Raw genomic sequence first — 18,959 nt, forward strand, 5'->3', positions numbered from 1 at the left:
TGTACTGGCCTCCTGTGTGTGAACATTGCCACACACAATTGGCTGCAGGGCTGAAAATTGCACTATTGTGGAGCTGTTAGGGACAGATTTATTGCTGTGTGACCCCTCTGGGGTAATTGGGTCATTTTAGTGTCTTTACCCTTCTGTTTTCAGTATAAACCCACTTGCAGGGTATTCTGGTGTTTTGGGGCTCCAGAGCCCTTTGTCCCCATGGCCACCCCTATTTTTGTCCCTGAATAATTTGTTTCTAGATTTTTGTCTGTTTTGTCTTTTAAGGAAGATTTCCTAAAAAATGAACTCCCCACTACCACATCCAGATCTATTCCCTGCATAAAGCTACTGTGATTCTTGTAGAGCAGGGGGCAGCAAACTTTTTTGGCTACTAGGCCATTTTAGGAGGTCAAAGAGGCACTCTAGGCCGCACTCTCTCTCGAGTCCCGTGCTGATGGCTCCGCTCCCCAGGAACGCCTCTGAAGGAAAATCCCTCTCCTCCGTATGCATTGAATGTCCCCTCACCCCAGCGGCGGAAGTGTTAATGCCGGCAGCAGTAAAAACTGACACCCTCCCAGCCGGGATTAGGCCCGATCGAATGCTTAGATATACCCCAACTAGACCTAATCTAGCAGGCCCTACACCCCCCAGCCATGTTGGTTAGTAATTAGGAAATGGTCATCTCCAAGGAACTTTTAGCCAATACCGGTGACCAGTCTTTTGTGTCTTTAGGACACCTTGATACATAAAGCAGCAGTATGTCAGAACTTGTACCCCAGCTCCACAGATATGTCATGTTGCTGTGTGACTCCATGATTCAGAACTCCTGCCTTTACATTCTATAGTTTTTGTATTGCATACAAGTGGTTATGTCAATACTGCTGGTTATTTATTTTCATATCTTTGTTTTGTGTGTAATTTGCAGGATCAATGGTTTGAACATAAAAGGAATTAATTTCTCTTAGGCATATGTAATTTATCAAGTAAAAGCAGTTCATTGCCTTTTTTTTAGTTTCTGATGCTTTAATCTTTAGGATCAACACCAAAAGCAAAGCAAACACGCTTAGCACAGCAACAAAGGAGTAAGAGTGTAGGCAGATGACCTGTTTGTGTTCTGTGTTATTCAGGCTTTGTACAGACAGCATTTGTTACACGTGCTTTGTAAGAACAACTCCATCAAGCAGTATTGATCAATAAATGGAAGCTCCATACACATACCGTACATCCTAAGATTTTATAGGTGATTAAGTAAGAAAATGGGGTCTAATGCGTCTGAATTTTCATTGTGTTTAAGAGGAACTCCAGATATGATCAAAAAGTGTGCCCAAAAGTTTGGAAAGAAAAAACTTCACCATAGGTATCACCATAGGTAGATAGTGGTATCGGTCATCTTAGAGGGACCACAACTTCTGAAATTGTTGTATTTACTTGCTGAAGACGCCAAGATTTCTGAAGGGTGACTGGATTTCAGTGGAGGTCAACACCAGTGGTGATTAGGTCAGTAGTGGCATCACTGATCACATATTGGTAAAGTATTGGATTAGGGATTGGAGAGGAGCAGTTCACTGGTGGCCCAATATTGGACTTCTGGAGCAGCCTGCCCTCCTGTGGTAAGGAAGGCTGTGGCGTTAGGTGTCGGAGGTGTGATGACTGTCCTTGTGCTTAGGACCCATTGCAAAGAGGATAAAAAAGTCAATAGCGAGTAAAACAAAAAAGGTATTGCTCTGGCTCCCAAACATTCATCTTATCATGCCTTGATCAATATTTGTTTTAAATTGGCGTTTATCAGCTGTCAATTAAATTTTTTGCTATTTCGATCATTGCCAAACCTTTATTTAAAGTTTAGCAGAAAAAAACAATTTTTTGTTATCTCCATTTTGTAGCCCATGGTATTCACTTTTTGACACCTTTTTGCCACTTTTTGTTGCTTATTGCATGTTTCACTTTATACAGTTTTGGGGGTTAACCAGTAAAAAGCTTTGCCAAGCATTATAAAATAGTTGTTTTTTTTTTTTTTTAAATATCTGCCCTTACAAGCCACACCATCTTTTTAGTATGTGGCCTTCCACAGGCACAGGCTTATATTCTACTAGCACCATAATTACATGCACATCATATGGTGTTTATAGCTAGAAGTTTGTGAGCATGTGACCATTACGCTTTTATGAATTTGCTGAACATCCAATTTGAAAACCATGAGCACTAAATTAGAGCCCCTCTCCTTGTAGATACGACCTCCTTCATTCTGCAAAGAAATGACACAAAATGTCAGAGGGTCATCACTGGACTTGAAACACACTGAAAACCAGGACAGGCTATCTGTGCATCCAATGCATGGGACAGTGTGTGTTATGTCTTCCTGCAGTACATATACATTTTGGAGGGGTGTTGATGTGCCATTTTCAATACTCATGTAACTTGGTGGCCTTAATCCGCTACGAGTTTGAAAGTAAACAACCTGTTACAAAGTTATTTTTTTTTTGTTTTTTTTTTATGTTGTAGCATTAACAGAACCCTTCACTAGAAACAACTGAACTAACTTTGGGGGGATGTCCTATACTTTTGGTCATAATGTGGTATATGTAATTAGTCTGGTGTCTACAAACCTTCGGCCATTTAGTGTAGACACACAGGTTCTTCCTATTGCAATATCTTGTCCCAGGATTCTCTTCAACAATGCCTGATGGCTACTTAGTCATGTCTAGAACTAGAGACTAGATGGGGGCCATTATTTTTGACAGCTCAAATACAATGAGAACTTGGAAAACAAATGTAAACTAGCAATCAGAATGAGAATTATAGCCATTTAGGATACCAGCTATATATACAGTGCCCTCCAAAATGTTTGGGGCAAAAAGATATTTTTCTTTGATTTACCCCTTTGCTCCTCAGTGTAACAATTTAAATCAAACAATTCAGGCTTGCCTAAAGTGCACATTCCAGGCTTCCCTGGTGGTCTAATTATGTCAGTATTTTTATGACAAAAGCGGTACATTGTTTTGCATGGAAATTTATTTTACATTTTAGGCTTAGAATTCTTAGCCATAACTCACCGAAACATGTCCAATAATAATTAATAAACTTTAAATAAAAAAACACAAAAATCTGTTAAAAGAGTGCATAAAAATACTAAAACCTGTAATATAACTGTACAGTAGCATATATATACATAATATGATTAGTTTGTATTGGATTCAATACAGTTTTTGTGTATTGAATCAAATACAAAATAATTTAAATTTCCCGCCACGCTCCCTCACACACACCAACGTCACCGGGAACACCTGGAAGAGGAGGTGGCCCAAGGATGGGATCTGACGGGCATTACGCCGATGGGACCAGGTAAGTGTGTTTTTTTTAAATTTTTTTAGCTACCCCGAGTGTGGCTTGGGGTTACCGCTTTCATAATGTTTTTTTTTTACCTCAAGCCACACTCAGGATTACTGCTCAGGGGGTTAATGTTATTTGCATACATTTCAACACCTATGAATATATCCAATAAAGTTTACAGCCCTGTAAAAATGCACACACATTTTTGGAGAATAAATGTTTTTTTTATTTTTACAATTCCAAAATATAGGAATTAAGTTTAAAGTGAACCTTTTTTTTTTCATGCAGTGTAACATATTCACCTAATTGAAAACCTCACCTCTCTAACCTCTGCTGCTTATGCTCACACTTCCTTTGTGGAAATTACTCAGGGCTAAGACCCCTTTACCCTCCCCACATTACAGAGCCTAGAGCATGGCCACCTTGGCAATTGATGCTGCAGTGAAGGAGAAAGAGGAGAGTCATGTACTCCATCATTCCTGGAAGAAGCAGCAATATTAGAGCGGTGGGGAACGGAAGGTGAAATTCACAGCTGGAGCGGAGTTTCAGTATTTCAGCACATTTTTTTCAATTTAATAATTATATTATAATTATCGATCACAAACCATAGTATCTTAGTAGTAGCATTTTTTTCCCAACATTGCTTATTCTAGTTTACCATAAAACGTCATAGAATCACTGAAATTGACATTTTAACTCCAGTTTTGCTGATAACTATTACACTGACTAAGTACTTTGCAGGGATTTTAAAACTTTGCTATGAATAGAGAAGTGGATTGTTTCATGTCCAAGCCATCTAACCTTAGTTAAGGATAGGGATCAGGCTTGCTACTACCATAGCTTTGTACCAAATCCTTGGGATTTGTGTGGATGTACAAAATGTGTACTTTTGCCCAAAAAGTTTGCAGGTTCACTGCCAGAAATAAGGAACAATGTATAATGCACCACATAACCTTTAACCCGGTCAATCACAAGAGCCAATGATTTGAGGGAATGAATAATCCAGTTTTACTACTGGAGTATCTTCTCTGGAAATGCTTTCTACTCCAGCCACCTTCACCTCCTGCTTGTTCTGGGCGATCATAAATACAACATTCGCATTTGTATGTAAATCAGATGACTGGCTTGGACATTGAAAAACTTTCTAGAGTTTAGCTTTGAGAAACTCCGGTGTTGCCTTAAAGCAGTATGTTTGGGCTCATTATCCTGTTGCACAAAGTTTGGAAGCATTTACTGGAACTAGAGCAGATGTTTCTTTACACCTGAGAATTCATTTTGCCTTTAGAAATTACACCATCAATGAAGATAATATAACCTGTGACAGCCATAGATGGCCAACATTAAACAGATGAGCTTTGGATTATGCCCAGTTCCTTTTCTTCCTGCTCTTTCATAGAGGTTAATCTTGGTCTCTTCTGTCTATACCTTTTTTTTTTTTGTTTCAAACTAATCTGACCATCTAGTGTTAAGGCTAACTAGTGGTTTGCATCTTGCAGTGTAGTCCCTGTGTTTCTGTTTATAAACAATTGAATTGTTTCTGATCTGTTGGACATGTTTGAAGAATCCTCACTATGGTAAAGAATATCTTATTCTGTTTTCCATGATCTACCGGTCATATTAAGATTACAGAGCTCACTAGTGCATTCCTTCTTCCTAATGAGATTTCAGACAGTTGCTTTGGTAATCCTAAAGTTTGACCGATTTGTCCAATGATTTTATTTTTGCCTCATAACATCTTTTCATGTTGAACAAAGCCAACTACAGATCCCAAATAGAAGCAAACCTAGGTATGTTATCCTTCACTAAGGAAGCATCAGAGTAATCACAAACACATGTGCAGTCACTTCTCCCAAATATTATGGCCACTGGAAACAAGGGGCGATGTGTAAGAAGAGTTGTCATTTCTACATTGGGACACAAACAAATGCAAATAAGTCTGGATGTATGTGTGGATTGTTTGATTTAAACAATGAAAAGAGTAAATCAAAGAAAAATCTGTCTTTGTCTGAAGACACAAGGATGAGTATCTTTATTTTTTAGCCAAATGACTTGAACTTTGGAATGCAGAGATTACAATCTCTGACTGCACAGAGATTACAAGTTTATTTTTCTAAATGAAGATCCTTAGCATTGTGATTAGAGCCATAGTATAAAAGGCAGCTGTAATCTAGTCACCATTTTTGGAAGAAAAAAAAAAAAAAAAAAAGACAAAGCCGCTTTCAAAAGTAACATACTTTACTTCATTCCTTCTCAATACTTTCTGAGACATTTTTGTTAAGAATCCACACAAACCATCAGTCAATGTACAGTGATTATTACAGAAAGGAACAATCTTTGTTAATCATAACGGGAATCAAAAATAAGTATGATTCACAGAATTCTTGTAAAGTGCAGAAACAACTTTGTAAGACAGGTTTGTAGTATTCTGTTCACTCAGAACACTAAAGTGAATGCTGGGGTACAGCATAAGAGTTTAAAGTAGAACTCCAGCAAAACAGTTTAGATAAAGGGAAAGGTTAGATATTACAGATGGACACCAGGTAGTAGATATAAAAAACACAAATTCAGAGCTGTGATTTATACATCAGTTATTATCATCATTAACATTTTCAGTCTGTCTCCTTTTGCTGACCAGACAAAGGATGAGGAGGGACAAGACCTTTTTTTTATATAACTGCAGATCAAAATCTGTTCTTCAGCATGTTTCTGTGCCGACTGGTTGTGTTAGGCTATGTACACACGTGCAATGGTTCCCGTCCGATAATGGGCTCAGGGCTGATATCGGATAAGAATCTTGTGTGTGTACAGGGCTCGTCGTCCATCATCTGAACAACCGCCCTGGCGGATACACAGACGATTATAATGGATGTGAAGGGGAGAGTGTGCAGCGGGGTGCTGATCCGTCATTCTCCCCTCTCCAAAAAGCTGAACGGTGCTGTATGTACAGAGCTGGTTCATGCAGTCGTTGAAAAGGATTGCGAAAGATCCTCTCCAACGGCAATTATTGCACATGTGTACATACCCTAAATCTCAGGGCTGGATGAACAGAAACATTAAATGGCCGGTGAACCATTTCTTATATATGTATTTAGCAGTTTATCCAGCTTTAGGGAAGGATTGGAAACTCACAGATTTTTCATAGGTATTTGTTACTTTAGGAGCACTATGATCCTCCCCCAGTTTTTAAGAAACAGGATCTGTATCTACTTCTAAAGGAAAGGCTGTACTTCTAGGGATACATAGGTTGTCATTGTCTTTTTCTGAAAAGGGTAGCTGACTAACTCATATGGAACCAATTACAAATTCTCGGAGCCAATAAAATATAGTCGCACTTTGTTGGCAGTATGTTGCATTTTCAGAAAAAGGTGACCAATAGCAGCCTCCACATTTTATCATGACACTTTTTTTAATTATGTTAAGATATCCTTTGCATATTTGTTTGCAGCAAGTTGTGATTTTCTATAGTCATTACAATATCCCCTTCACCTTGATATGCATTTTCCTAGCAACCACAGCAACAGTATTGCAGAGTCCTCACGTTACCGGCCAAAAAATCTGTTCAGAGCATATGAGTTTGTATATATTAAATGGCATCCTAGACCTCATGCATGCACGGCTCTGACCAGGCAATTGCACATCTAAAAAGGAAGAACTTTACTACACCTAACCCAACTGTGCAAACCACTCACAATATCCATTTTCAGCAAGTGCCCCTACTACAAATGGATCCTCTATATGGAGGGGAGGGGGAGGTTTTTACATGAGAACCCAAGTGACAAAGCGAGTTCCTCCAAACCAAGTTCATTCTACAGAAACTATGACCAAAGGATGCTGCCATCACAATTTGTATTGTCACATCAGGCCTATCTGCCCAGCAGTGTTCATCTGTGGAGGGCTCGATGGTGGCTTTACAGAGATACTCTGGAACAATCTGTTTTAGACAATCCACCTTATGCAGCTCACCTCCCATTGATCTTATTAAATCAACATGTTGCTGCCTGTTATAGCAGTTATCCTGCTTGTCATGTTACTTTTCCCTGAATGAGAACACATCAGTCTCAAGTACAATACCAGCATTTTTTAATCCTCCACCCTCACACAGCCACAATTTCTATTTTTCTTGTTCAGCTTTACAACTTTCAGTGTCACCTATTTACTCAATGGACAGTGAATCAATATGGTTGTCTGCTGTCTAATTAGCAGACCCTCTGGCAGCTAACAAAGCTGAAGTTGAAATGTATGTGAATTGTCCTTAGCAGTTTCCCCAATAATATTCTTTGAAGTTAACCAGTTTTTATAGCAGAGCCAGAGAATTGTCAGAACTCCTCTACAACAGGCAGCAGAATTAGTCTGCACGGAAGATTCCTAGCAATTAATGCGTGGCAAATGCTGATTGAAGTCAGTAATTGCACAAGGCCAGGGGAGTTCATGCAAGACACCACCTATTATTAAATATAAGGAAGAAAGCGGAAGTGATTACATGTGCAACTTTTAAGTTTTATTTCTTCTTCTTCTTGGGACTTTACCATATCAGGGAGAAAAAAAAAGGAAAGCAGATACATTACAGTGCCCTCTATACAAAAGTGCTGGGAATGCTTTAAATGTAGAATTTTAAGGTAACAATAGCAGTGCCCAAATCTCCAATAGGAAATCATCACCAGTAAGAGCCTGCAAAACCTGTGACGTCACCATTGTGTCTAAAAAAAACAAGCCAAAATTAAGAAGTTGAAAATAATGAACCTTTAACCAGAAAAGGCCTCATAGGCTTTAGTTGGGCCACATGCTGCCAGGACAAGACACTGTGGTCAGTTTTGCGATGTTGTGATAAAGCAAAAAAAAAAAGAAGTGCACAGGTACAGAGGTGGTACCATTTTTCAGCATAGTACAGACCACTCAAGGACTCTGCAAAACTTATAAATGGTGGTTGGCAAATAAAGTAGGAAATCTGGGACTAAAGAAAATAAATAGGACTTAAGGCCCCGTTCATCATACTGTAAACATCAGAGGATCTCACTTGAAGACCAGCTAAGGCTTTGATTGTGACAAAAAGATCACTCCTATCCGTGTTAGGAATTTTTCACCTTCCATTCTACAAACTAAAACATTCCTTAAAGCTTTTATTGACTCCTTTCTTAACAAAAACGTATGAAAACACTTATGAAGTTGTGAGGGTCAACAGAAATGAAAATAAATTGCGACCTTTTGAGTTCAATATTGAGCAGCAGATTGGCAAGGAAGGTAATCCAGTGAAGGGCCAGCTATTTAGGCTCCCTTCTTCTCCAATAGAAGTTTGTGTAGCTCATCAGCATCCTCTGTGGTTTTCACTCTGACCAGCATGGTGACAGGGACAGTCGGGTTCTTCTCATCAATAGGAGGGTTAGGAACACACACAATCATCACATTGTTTTTTCCTGTTCTTGAGCATGGCATAGAAGGCTGCACCAAAATGTTCAGTAGGATGTTGCCTAGAGTAAACAAAAAGGAGTTAATTTCCTCATAATATTCTGGATACCAGAGCTAGCAAATCTGACGCAAGGAAGGTGGGCATCAATGCGTTTATTTTGCTGAAATGAGCAAAGCCTTTTTAATGACTTGATGGACACCCTGCTGAGATATATAGATTGGGAAAGCTTTAAATTGGCATAAGTGTATAAATAAGCCTTAAAGTTACCTACCAAGATTTGTATCAGCTCGAACCAACAACTGGGTCTTTTGATCTCCAACTGGCTTTAGGTGAAGCGTGCCAACACCCTTTTCTTTAAATTCATTGTCTTTCATATAGAAGATCTTGCACCTGAGGGGGAAAAAATTATTTAAGCAAAACAGATCCTGTCATTCAGGAATAAAATTAAATTGCACTGTCATAAGCAAAGCAACAAAGCACAATCACAGTGTATTATTGTCCATATGTGCTCCTGGGAAAACCTAATCTAAAATAATACCGATGATCTACTTGGTTTTATGACAGTGAGGAGAGCTGAAGCTCCAAGTTTGAAGATCTGTTTCACTTTCTGCCAGTCTGTGGGTGGCATAGTACAGACACAAAATAGAATTCCAAACCATCAGTCATATTCGTGTACTTATGCCTAAAGTGAACCTTGCAGCTAAAGTGCAGTGGTAAAGGTCTACTTCAAGAAATCTCCTTTTTGCTTAAGGAGCTTAAAGACCAGGAAAGAGAAGTTGGATTGCATAGTATACTTTTCCACTGGTTTTCGCTTGCATATTCTAGGCCAGGTGACATCATCCTAATTCCAGCAAATATGGGAATTTACAGTACACCAAAACTTGCTGAGAAGACACCCAATACTGTGCTGCAGTGTTCTCTGCCATAATTTTGGAAAAAATTGTGGGGTATTGTGGCTGAGCTGCTGCTCAGTGCCTACCACGAGATATATATCTTTGTTGGCATTAAAAATCTCCCTTCTGAAAAACAACACTTCCCAGTTGTCAAACTAATTACCTGGATTCGCTCCTCAGTGAGTCCCTGACCTGAATAAAAACATGCAGGTTGAGAGTTCTGACCTTGCCTGTTGCATACTTCTTTTGGGTCAGTGCCCAAGCTAAATTAGTGCAACAGGAACTTGCATTAGCTTTCCAGAAAGAGCAGAAATGCCAGCACAGAATATCTCCAGAAAAAAGTTCAGTTCAACATGCTTATGAATACACTGAAAGCACAGCAAAGCTTTCTTTGAACAGAACGTATCAATACAACTCCAGTGTATCACAAATACATGAAAATATTCATTTTACCCTGGGCCAATTGTGAACATGCAGAAGCACAGGTTTAATGCAAAACTAAAGCTCCAAATTTATACAGCTAAGCTCAGGCTTGTTAGCCATCATCCGTGCTGTACACACACGCATCATGGTTTAAACGAAACCTAAACAATAAAAAATTGAAAGCAGGCTGTTATTGCAGAAGGGACAAGTATCTGCAATAAAAATAAACTTACCTCCCTACATCGGTTTTTTTTAAACCTAAACTTTTTGCACTCCTGTTGCCAGCACCTTAATCTGGTCTTTAGGGTTTTGGGATGTTTGGCCATGTCACAAAATTATTATTTGTGATTGTATGCACAGGAGTTCAATAATTCTTGGCAGTCAGCTATGCCGGGATTGTACACAGAGAAGCAGAAGCACAGCTCAGAATAAATTAGGAAAGAGAAGATTGCAGAGAGGAAGTGAAGTTTTTGCTATTGAAAAAGGGACAGACTTGCGCACAATATTTCAGTTCTGTTTAAGAAGCAATAATGAAGCATAACCTATTGGGTTTTCTGGGTATACAGTCCTAACGGTATCAAAAGATCTCCACCACTGCACAGCACAACTAAGCCTTCATAAACAGAAGGTATACAAGTGTCTTACTACCATCATGGAATGGCTCACTGGGACTTTTCACTCAAAATTACCTGACTGGATATGCCTTGTTTGGCATTTGTATTACAAAGGAATGCTTCTTAAATTTGCTGTGTGGATTAATGCACAGTGCTGACCGAATAATTCACCGTTTAGAACTTTGGCAACTATTTGGTCTTTGGGCCTACCCTGATGTCTAGTAGTAAGAATGAGGTTCTTTCCTTTCGTGTTTGGAGCGCTTTGCAGGAGAACAACTAACCAAGTGCTTGGAAGTCAGCTTTGAGTGACTAAAAAGAAAGGGGTCTGACCAGCTTCATCTAGGTGGACCAGAATGCTTTGCTTATCAGGAGTCTTGAGCCCCAAGGGAATCAGGAAGGGTTTCCTTTCTTTCCAAGACCAACTATTACACCATCTGCAATTTTTGTATGTGTTCAACATGCTGCACACCAGTGCGTTTCCAAGGACAAGACTTGGAATGGCAAGTCAACTCACTTCTTAGAATAAAATGCATCATCTTCTTTAATTTCTTGTATAACTACTTTTGGTGGCTCTTCTGTCTCTTCCTCCTCTCCTCCACCTAATAGGTTTATAAAAAAAAAATTATGGTTATAGATGATACAAATAATTCTAGTTTAATTATGCAAAAACTTAACCCCCCTAGCGTTCTAATTCTGTCATTTTTTGATGCAAAAAGTGATCCTATTTTTTTTGCGTAGAAATTTTTGTTAATATTGTGGGCCTGTAATTCTTAGGATTAACTCCCGGGTATAATTATTATATTTATTTATTATATTAGAATCTTTCCCCCAGGAGAAAAAAAATGCAGCAGCCAGAGCCTTCTGGGATGCGTGACGTAGTTATCCCGGGAGGCTCTGCGTTCCAATTAAGTCTCGATTGTTGCGGTGAGCATATTAAGGAAAAAAAAAAAACAAAAACAAAAAACTTTTTATGTATATAAGAAGAGTTGTCTACCCTTCTATGTAAAGTAAAAATGTTGAGTTTAGGTATGCTTTATTATATATGATGACATGTTGAGACCATGGTTAAACACTAGCAAGACTGCCCTACTTACCCGATTCCGCATTCTTGGTGCTTGTTTCTGACTGGAAGGAAAACGAAGGTGTCCCAGTACTGTTCTTGCTTGTATCCTTACTTGACAGACTTGGGGCTCCTACTTTGAAAGAAAACGAGGCTGCTGTCCCAGAGCCAAACGAACTGAAATTTGCAGTGTCTGACTTTTGGCTGAAAGAGAAAAGGGAAGCAGACTCTATTTTCTTCTCCGTTGTAGACTTTGCAGGCTGCTCTGTCTTCTCTTCTTTGCAGGCAAAGGAGAAGGTTGGTTTGATATCTGTATTTGAAGAAGCAAGGGTGGAAACGGAGAGGGTTGATTTGGAAGTGCTGTCACTCTCAGATCCACTGTCTGTGCCGGTTCCATATTTCTGTTCAATACTAGCCAAATGTTTCTCATAGTCTCTAAAAATTGGGGTCAGGTCACAAAGAGGCGTGGCATTTACATGTTTCACTATCCAGTCCTTTACAGCGCAGTTCAGGGACATTAATTGTTTGTTCTATTCACTGGAGCTGCCCGGCTTGCTTGGGGTTGGACTAGAGGTAGATGAAGGTGTTTCACCGTTTGTTTTTGCAGTAGTAGAAGCTACTTCTGTTGTTGAGGACAATGGGGTTGGTGGGCCATTTGCAAAGAGGGACCCTGAAGAAAACAAAAATAAAAATTAAAAATTTGAGAAGGAGACAAAAGGTCCCCATCATGCACACTTGTTCCATTTACAAAGTCATTAATTACAAGTTTCCTTGTTGCTATCAGGTGTACAGGCAGCCGCACACCTACCTGCACAAAACTTTATATAAGCACAGATGATGCTTGCTATGCATTTGTTGCATCCAGGACCCCCAACATGCACTGCAGAGTATCAGGGTCTCCTTGCAAGACACTCACATATTATACCCAAGTAGGTACCAAGATTGTGGTAACAGTGGCATGATTCCCATTCCTACCAATGGACTGCCACTGGTAGAAAGGTCAGTTTGCTGTATATATTCTGACAAAACAAATCATAATTATTATAGGGTGATAAGATTCATAAAACCCACCCCTTTATAATGCCTTCATTGTAATCACAGCTAGGAGAAAAAAATACCACACCTGAAAACCTAAAATGGGTAACAATGCTTGAATACAGATACAGACATTTGGGAAAGCCCACACAAATAGTTTAGGGGAGTGGGAAGAGGGGGACAAATGCACATCACATTTTCCAAGCACAAAATACAAATAAAGAATAAAGAGAACACTCACCAAAAACAGGTTTGCTTTCAGCTGTGGGCTTTGAACTACTAAACAGGGATGCACCACTATTTCCATTGGTCAGACTCGGATGTGGTTTGGAAACATTTCCAAAGCCACCAAATGATGCTCCAGATGGTACCAAGCCTTGAAAGCCTTTGAATGCTCCTCCTTTTTCAGACTAGAGGGGAATAAAAATGCATCAATTTAAACAGAGGATGTTCTCGGGATCCCTAATGTGGAATAGTATTTCTTGCTTTCAATCAAGTCAAGGCAGCAGTCTTTTTTTTTTGCAGTCAAAAGTTAAACATCTGAACAAGATTGTTTGTACAGAAGTTATATCAGCCAAATCAATCTTCAGACGTGCACGTTCAGATATGTATACGATATTGGGTTCCATATCTAAAAAACAAACATAAAGGCCCCCTTTCTAGTTTAATTAGCTGCCTGGCTGCTTTGCTGATAGTACGGCTTTTTTTACATGAAGAGTTTAATAGGTATGCAGACCACAAAAAAAAAATTTATAAGAAGCATATGAGGATAAAGGTAAAGTGTATTCACATATGTGGACATGCTGCTAGCTAAACAGAATGCCATTAAAAGCACATATGAAATTACTCTAGCATGGTGTCTGACTGCAAAATTCACCAACTGAAAATGCAGAATTCATCCATGCAGCAAGTTAAGAATTCTAAGATCAATGGCTACAGATCTGCTTCCCATTAGTTCTACAGGGTACAGAATTCAAGAATCACCAAGTGCGCCATGGCAGCCCTTGAATCTTTTTTGGGCAAAATGTTGCTTGAAAACGAATGCTTTCCTGTGTGCCTGTTCAAATAACGACAGATTTATAATGAATGCAGTACTGCAACAAGCTGTGAAGGCTGCATAGGGACAGAGAGACCATACTTGAGGAAACCTGACCATTTAGCTACATATAATGCCAAAAACATATGGACTTCAATCTATATAATGTTTAGGCATTTTCAATGAAAAGTACTGTTAGGATTACAACAATCAGAGACATTGTGAACTATTTTGTGCTTCCTATGTGACAACAGGTCCTGGGGGGAAACATTCTGTTCCAGCATGATTTTGTCTATGTGAACTCTGTATAGATATGGTTTGAGGCGTTTGGTAGAAAATTATTGTGCCCCCTACCGAATACCTTTGGGATAAATTAGAACACTGCTTATAAGTATGTCTTCTGACTAAACATCAGTATCTGACCCCAATTTTTTTTTTTTTTTTTTTTTAATAGTTTTTTTTAAGTGGACACAACTTCCCTGCAAAAAACACTTCAATATCTCATGGAAAGCCTTCCTAGTAAAGTTAAGGCTGTTCCATTAACATTGGCCTTAACTCCATAATATTGCTCATGGTTTTTAACAGAGATGCCCAACAAGCTCATATATGTGTGATGGTCAGGTATCCTTATTTCACCGTGCAGTGAATGACGAGGTATAGGACTTACCTCACTTCCAAGGTTCCTTCTCTTTGCTTTTTTAATTTCCCTGTTCTTCAGAACATCTTGACTTGCTACAGAGAATGTTCCTGCCTACACTGTAAAGTGAAAAAGAAATACAGAACTTCAAAAATGACCATTATTTAAGTCAGATACATATATAAAAAAAGCTTTTATGGGGGTAAGCAAGAACAACAAAGAAGTTTATAACACTATAAAGAGAAGAGGTAGCAATTCACATAAAATAAATAAACGGACATTATTTTAGGGTTGCGTGAATGAAAGTAAAGTGTCTGCGGTACCCAAAAAAGGAAGGGCATAACAGCCAAATCTACTTAGAAATCAGGGCAGCAGTGCCTTAGATCTCACTATACGCAGCTAGGAAGCTTTAGGCATAGCAGTGCATGGGCCAGCGTTTCTCAACCAGGATTCTATGGAGCCCTAGGGTTCCTCAAGATTTTGGTGATGGGTTCCTTGAGTAATTAGCAATTCTGACCCTCAAGTTAGTTTAACTGACAGCAATGTTCTTTTAAGCTATCTCTAAGGATGACATTCTTCCCACTGACTAATATACAGTGACTGTAAATAGAGTAATATATATAAAAAGTTAAGAAAGGTTAGTAGTGTAGGCACAAACATAGCAGGCACTTTTTTTTTTTATTTATTTAGAAATGAAAGGCAAAAAGTTACATTTTTCAGGGCACTGCTTAGACAAATATATATATCAAATATAATACATTCCCATTCATTTTTAAAAAATGTATGCTATGGATAACTTTTTTACAAAGTCCCTTGGGTGTTAAATAACAAAAGCATGATACAGCCCTACAGAATGCCAGCCATTACTTACTTCTTCTGCGTCGTCCTCCTGATCCCAGTTGCGGTCGGTCAGTTCCTTATCAGCTACTCGTTTTGCCATTTTACCTGCAATAAGGACAGTTTTGGAAATAGTTTTTCAGAAATGCTTTGTGTAGCAGTCTATCGACAATGTCGCTGTGATGCTAAAACCCCAAGCAGTGTTGTCAGTTCTGCACAGTCCTCCTCTTATTATTTCCATAACATAAAGAGTAAACCTGAAGTCCAGCAGGGGGGTGAACTTTGAAATTTGTGCATAATAAGTGCAGGTCGCTCGAATTATCTGCTCAGATTACATGAACCCAGTGATACTTCAAACTACTGTCATAAAAGGCAGACACGGAGGTATCCCAATGCGCCTTGCAGTGCACCCTGGAAGTCACAAATCGCTTATGCAAACTTTGACCAATAATTTTTTGAGCTTGAGTGTAACCCCTTTTGTAGGGAAATCTCTCTATGTTAAACAACAACTGCTAGATAAATTAGAATGATGTTTTCCTTTAAGATCACACCTTTATCTGCTAATTAATACAAAATATTAACACTTTTGGGATCATTTCAACTCTGTTCCAAAGGCTATTTGTTACCTGTCAAATACTAGATTTTCACTTTTTGTATTAACCTATTTTGTATAGCCAAACTTTTAGCTTTGGAGAGAGAAGGGAAGCGTTCAAACCTCTGTGTTCAATTTTACAATCTGTTTAAACCTCCTAGAAGATCAGGGTAATTCCCTTCTCAGAAAGTTGTGCCACTGGAAAATGTCTCCTCATCTCGTTGTGGGGGCATCTCTAACCATTTAGTATTGAATGCCCCTGCAGCATACTCCAGCACTTTGCTTCACACTTTAAAAACATTTAGCCACCTATGAACCTTGAGCTCAGGTCCAGCAAAGAAGACATTCATCTGGTTTTATTTTACCTTACCCAGCCAAGTGTTATGTGAGTCAGAGCAGTAAAACCATTTGTTTCTTTTTTATATTGGTGGTATTGCTTGCAAAATAACTAATAAACTTGCTCCTGCAATTTTTTTTAATGCAGAAGTACATACATGGATACATACACTGTATTCTCCCCATACATTTCTTTATGCTGGGTTGAATGAAACTGTAGGGTACTTGGCAACCCCTGTATTGTGACCCAGCTTTTCAGTAACCCAAAATTAAGGGGGGTGGTTACTGAAAAGTACCGGTTGGTGCACCCGGCTAAGAGGAGCTGGGGAGAACACCCTGTACATGATCTATGTTACCATCCGTACTCCATATTTAATTTCTTCCTTACAGGGCAGTACTCCCATCTAAAGGAAACAAAGTAATAAATGTTTTACAGATATTTTTTTGGTGGGAATTGTTTGCCATGAACAGATGTGTATTGGGATCTTTCTTCCCCTTCAATTTTGTCAATAGAATCTAATATTTTATTAGCACCCATTGATTCACACATCTAAATTTGGCTGTGCCTATGCTCCTTTCAGATGTAGTTGCTGGTTATACTTTACACCTCCTCTAATATGGTAGCTGCCACACAGCTGCAAATTGCTGTAGAATGAATAAAAAAGGGTAAAAAGGAAGCTGAAGATTGTTTACTTCAAGTCTTAGAAAGAATTATTACTCTCACACTGTTTTGAAGATTACTTAAAGAGTATCTAAACTCAGAAATATCACTTTACACAAAAGGGTAGACAACTTTTTTTTTTAAATGCAAAACCACTTTTTTTTTTAAAGGGTGCAGCACCGTCCTCTAAAATATATATAATAAGCATACGAGGATAAAGGTAAAGTGTATTCACATATGTGGACATGCTGCTAGCTAAACAGAATGCCATTAAAAGCACATATGAAATTACTCTAGCATGGTGTCTGACTGCAAAATTCACCAACTGAAAATGCAGAATTCATCCATGCAGCAAGTTAAGAATTGTAAGATCACTGGCTGCAGAGCTGCTTCCTATTAGTTCTACAGGGTACAGAATTCAAGAATCACCAACTATCAAAAGTGAGCCATGGCAGCCCTTAAATCTGTTTTGGCAAAATGTTGCTTGAAAATGAATGCTTTCCCCTGTGTGCCTGTTCAAAATAATGACAGATTTATAATGGAGTACTGCAACAAGCTGTGAAGGCTGCACAGGGACACCACATTTAAAGCGTACCTAATCTCAGAAATATCACTTTACATAAAAGGTTTTTTTCAAGCGCAACAGCCTTTTGAGAAAAAAAAGGGGGGAGGGGGGCACCACCCCCTGAATGAATGGGACCTATGTCACATGCCGGGAGGCTCTTGGGTGCTCCTTCTGCGCATGCCCAAGCATCTCAGGCATGCGCAGAAGGAGCCTTTTTGCGCAAGGAGAAAAATTTGCCGATCTCACGCAGTTGGGTGACTTGGATGAAGAACCAGGTAAAAGAGAAGATGGCGGCGCCTGGAGCGCTGGCACTAGGATGACGCGGGACCCGATGCAAGACACCCCTGGACTGCCCTGCAGGATTGAAGGTAAGTGTATTTTTTTTTCAGTTTAGTTCCTCCATTAACTTCTTTTATATCACTTTTTTTAACACTAGATTTATAACATTTACAAATACAAAAACCCAGCCAGAAATCATGTGAGCTCCAGCACTCATTCTGCCACTCAATGTTCCAAGCCCCTCTCTGGACTACAGAACGCAGTACCCCTATGTTATGGAGAAGAGGAGAATCCTAAAAAAAGTCTTGATTTTGAGACAATGATTCTGCCTCATTTACTTAAAAAAAAAATCTGAAGAATATGCAAATTATAAGATCTTCAAATTCAAGCACACGTATATATCTGACCTGACAATTGGAGATATAATCCAGTTACACCCTGCACATAATTAGAGGACTGTGAAAACTAAATTAGTCATGTGATATGACTGCATACACAACCCAGATACAGCAATATCTACACTTTAAAACAAACATTGAGCATATTGCAGCTAAAGCTACGTACACACAAGCAATATTTATTGTTGGAAACAAACGATTAATGACCGATCATCCGATATAACAAAAAAACTGGACGCATGTTGCTGGAAACGAACAACATCCAGGCAGATCTGATTGGGCGACAAACGTTGGCTATCTATTTACGGTCGTAAAGTCATCGTGGATTGTTCTGCAGTACACATCACTTCCTGAATTGTTCAAACGATCCTATCCAGCATGTGTACAATATTGGTAGATTATATTTGAACAATGGTATCGTTACAGCATCTACAGAATTGTGCACAATACGCCTTTGGTACAGAGCTTTGGATCCACTTTGGGGCTGGGTGCTCTCCTCCTGTGTCACTGTCTGTATTAGTCTATCATTTGCAACCTCTAATGTACAGCGCTACATAATGTTGGCACTATACAAGTCCTATTTATTAATAATAACACCATGTGCTCTGACTGTACTGGACAAGCATGTATTTAAAGTTCTTGTAATGTGTTATTAAACAGGATTTATATAGCACCAACATATTACGCAGCACTGTACAATAAATAGGGGCTGCAAATGACAGACTAATACAGACAGTGATACAGGAGGAGAAGAGGACCCTGCCCCAAAGAGCTTACAATCTAGGAGGTGGGGGAACGCACAATAGGATGGGAGATATGTATTGGGGGAAAGTAACGATGGTTTAAAAAGACAGAAGAAGATGGGTAG

At 39.0% G+C, this 18,959-nt stretch overlaps 1 protein-coding gene and 2 non-coding genes across 3 annotated transcripts in view; all 3 read right to left on the reverse strand.

The window, feature by feature from the left end:
• Window positions 1–5,538: 5,538 nt before the first annotated feature.
• Window positions 5,539–18,959, reverse strand: part of NUP50 (nucleoporin 50) — a 14,170-nt gene continuing 749 nt past the window's right edge. The window contains 7 exon segments of the mRNA XM_072400277.1: window positions 5,539–8,786; window positions 8,997–9,115; window positions 11,170–11,254; window positions 11,750–12,385; window positions 12,992–13,160; window positions 14,454–14,537; window positions 15,295–15,368. Coding sequence (XP_072256378.1) covers window positions 8,584–8,786; window positions 8,997–9,115; window positions 11,170–11,254; window positions 11,750–12,385; window positions 12,992–13,160; window positions 14,454–14,537; window positions 15,295–15,363 — 1,365 coding nt within the window. The 5' untranslated portion in view covers window positions 15,364–15,368 and the 3' untranslated portion in view covers window positions 5,539–8,583.
• LOC140325085 (small nucleolar RNA SNORA15) lies at window positions 13,529–13,655 on the reverse strand. Its single transcript, XR_011919667.1, has one exon. It is a non-coding gene; the product is annotated as a small nucleolar RNA SNORA15 (small nucleolar RNA).
• Window positions 17,073–17,199, reverse strand: LOC140325086 (small nucleolar RNA SNORA15). Its single transcript, XR_011919668.1, has one exon. It is a non-coding gene; the product is annotated as a small nucleolar RNA SNORA15 (small nucleolar RNA).

This window comes from Pyxicephalus adspersus, chromosome 2 (assembly GCF_032062135.1).
Source record: "Pyxicephalus adspersus chromosome 2, UCB_Pads_2.0, whole genome shotgun sequence".
NCBI lineage: Eukaryota > Metazoa > Chordata > Amphibia > Anura > Pyxicephalidae > Pyxicephalus > Pyxicephalus adspersus.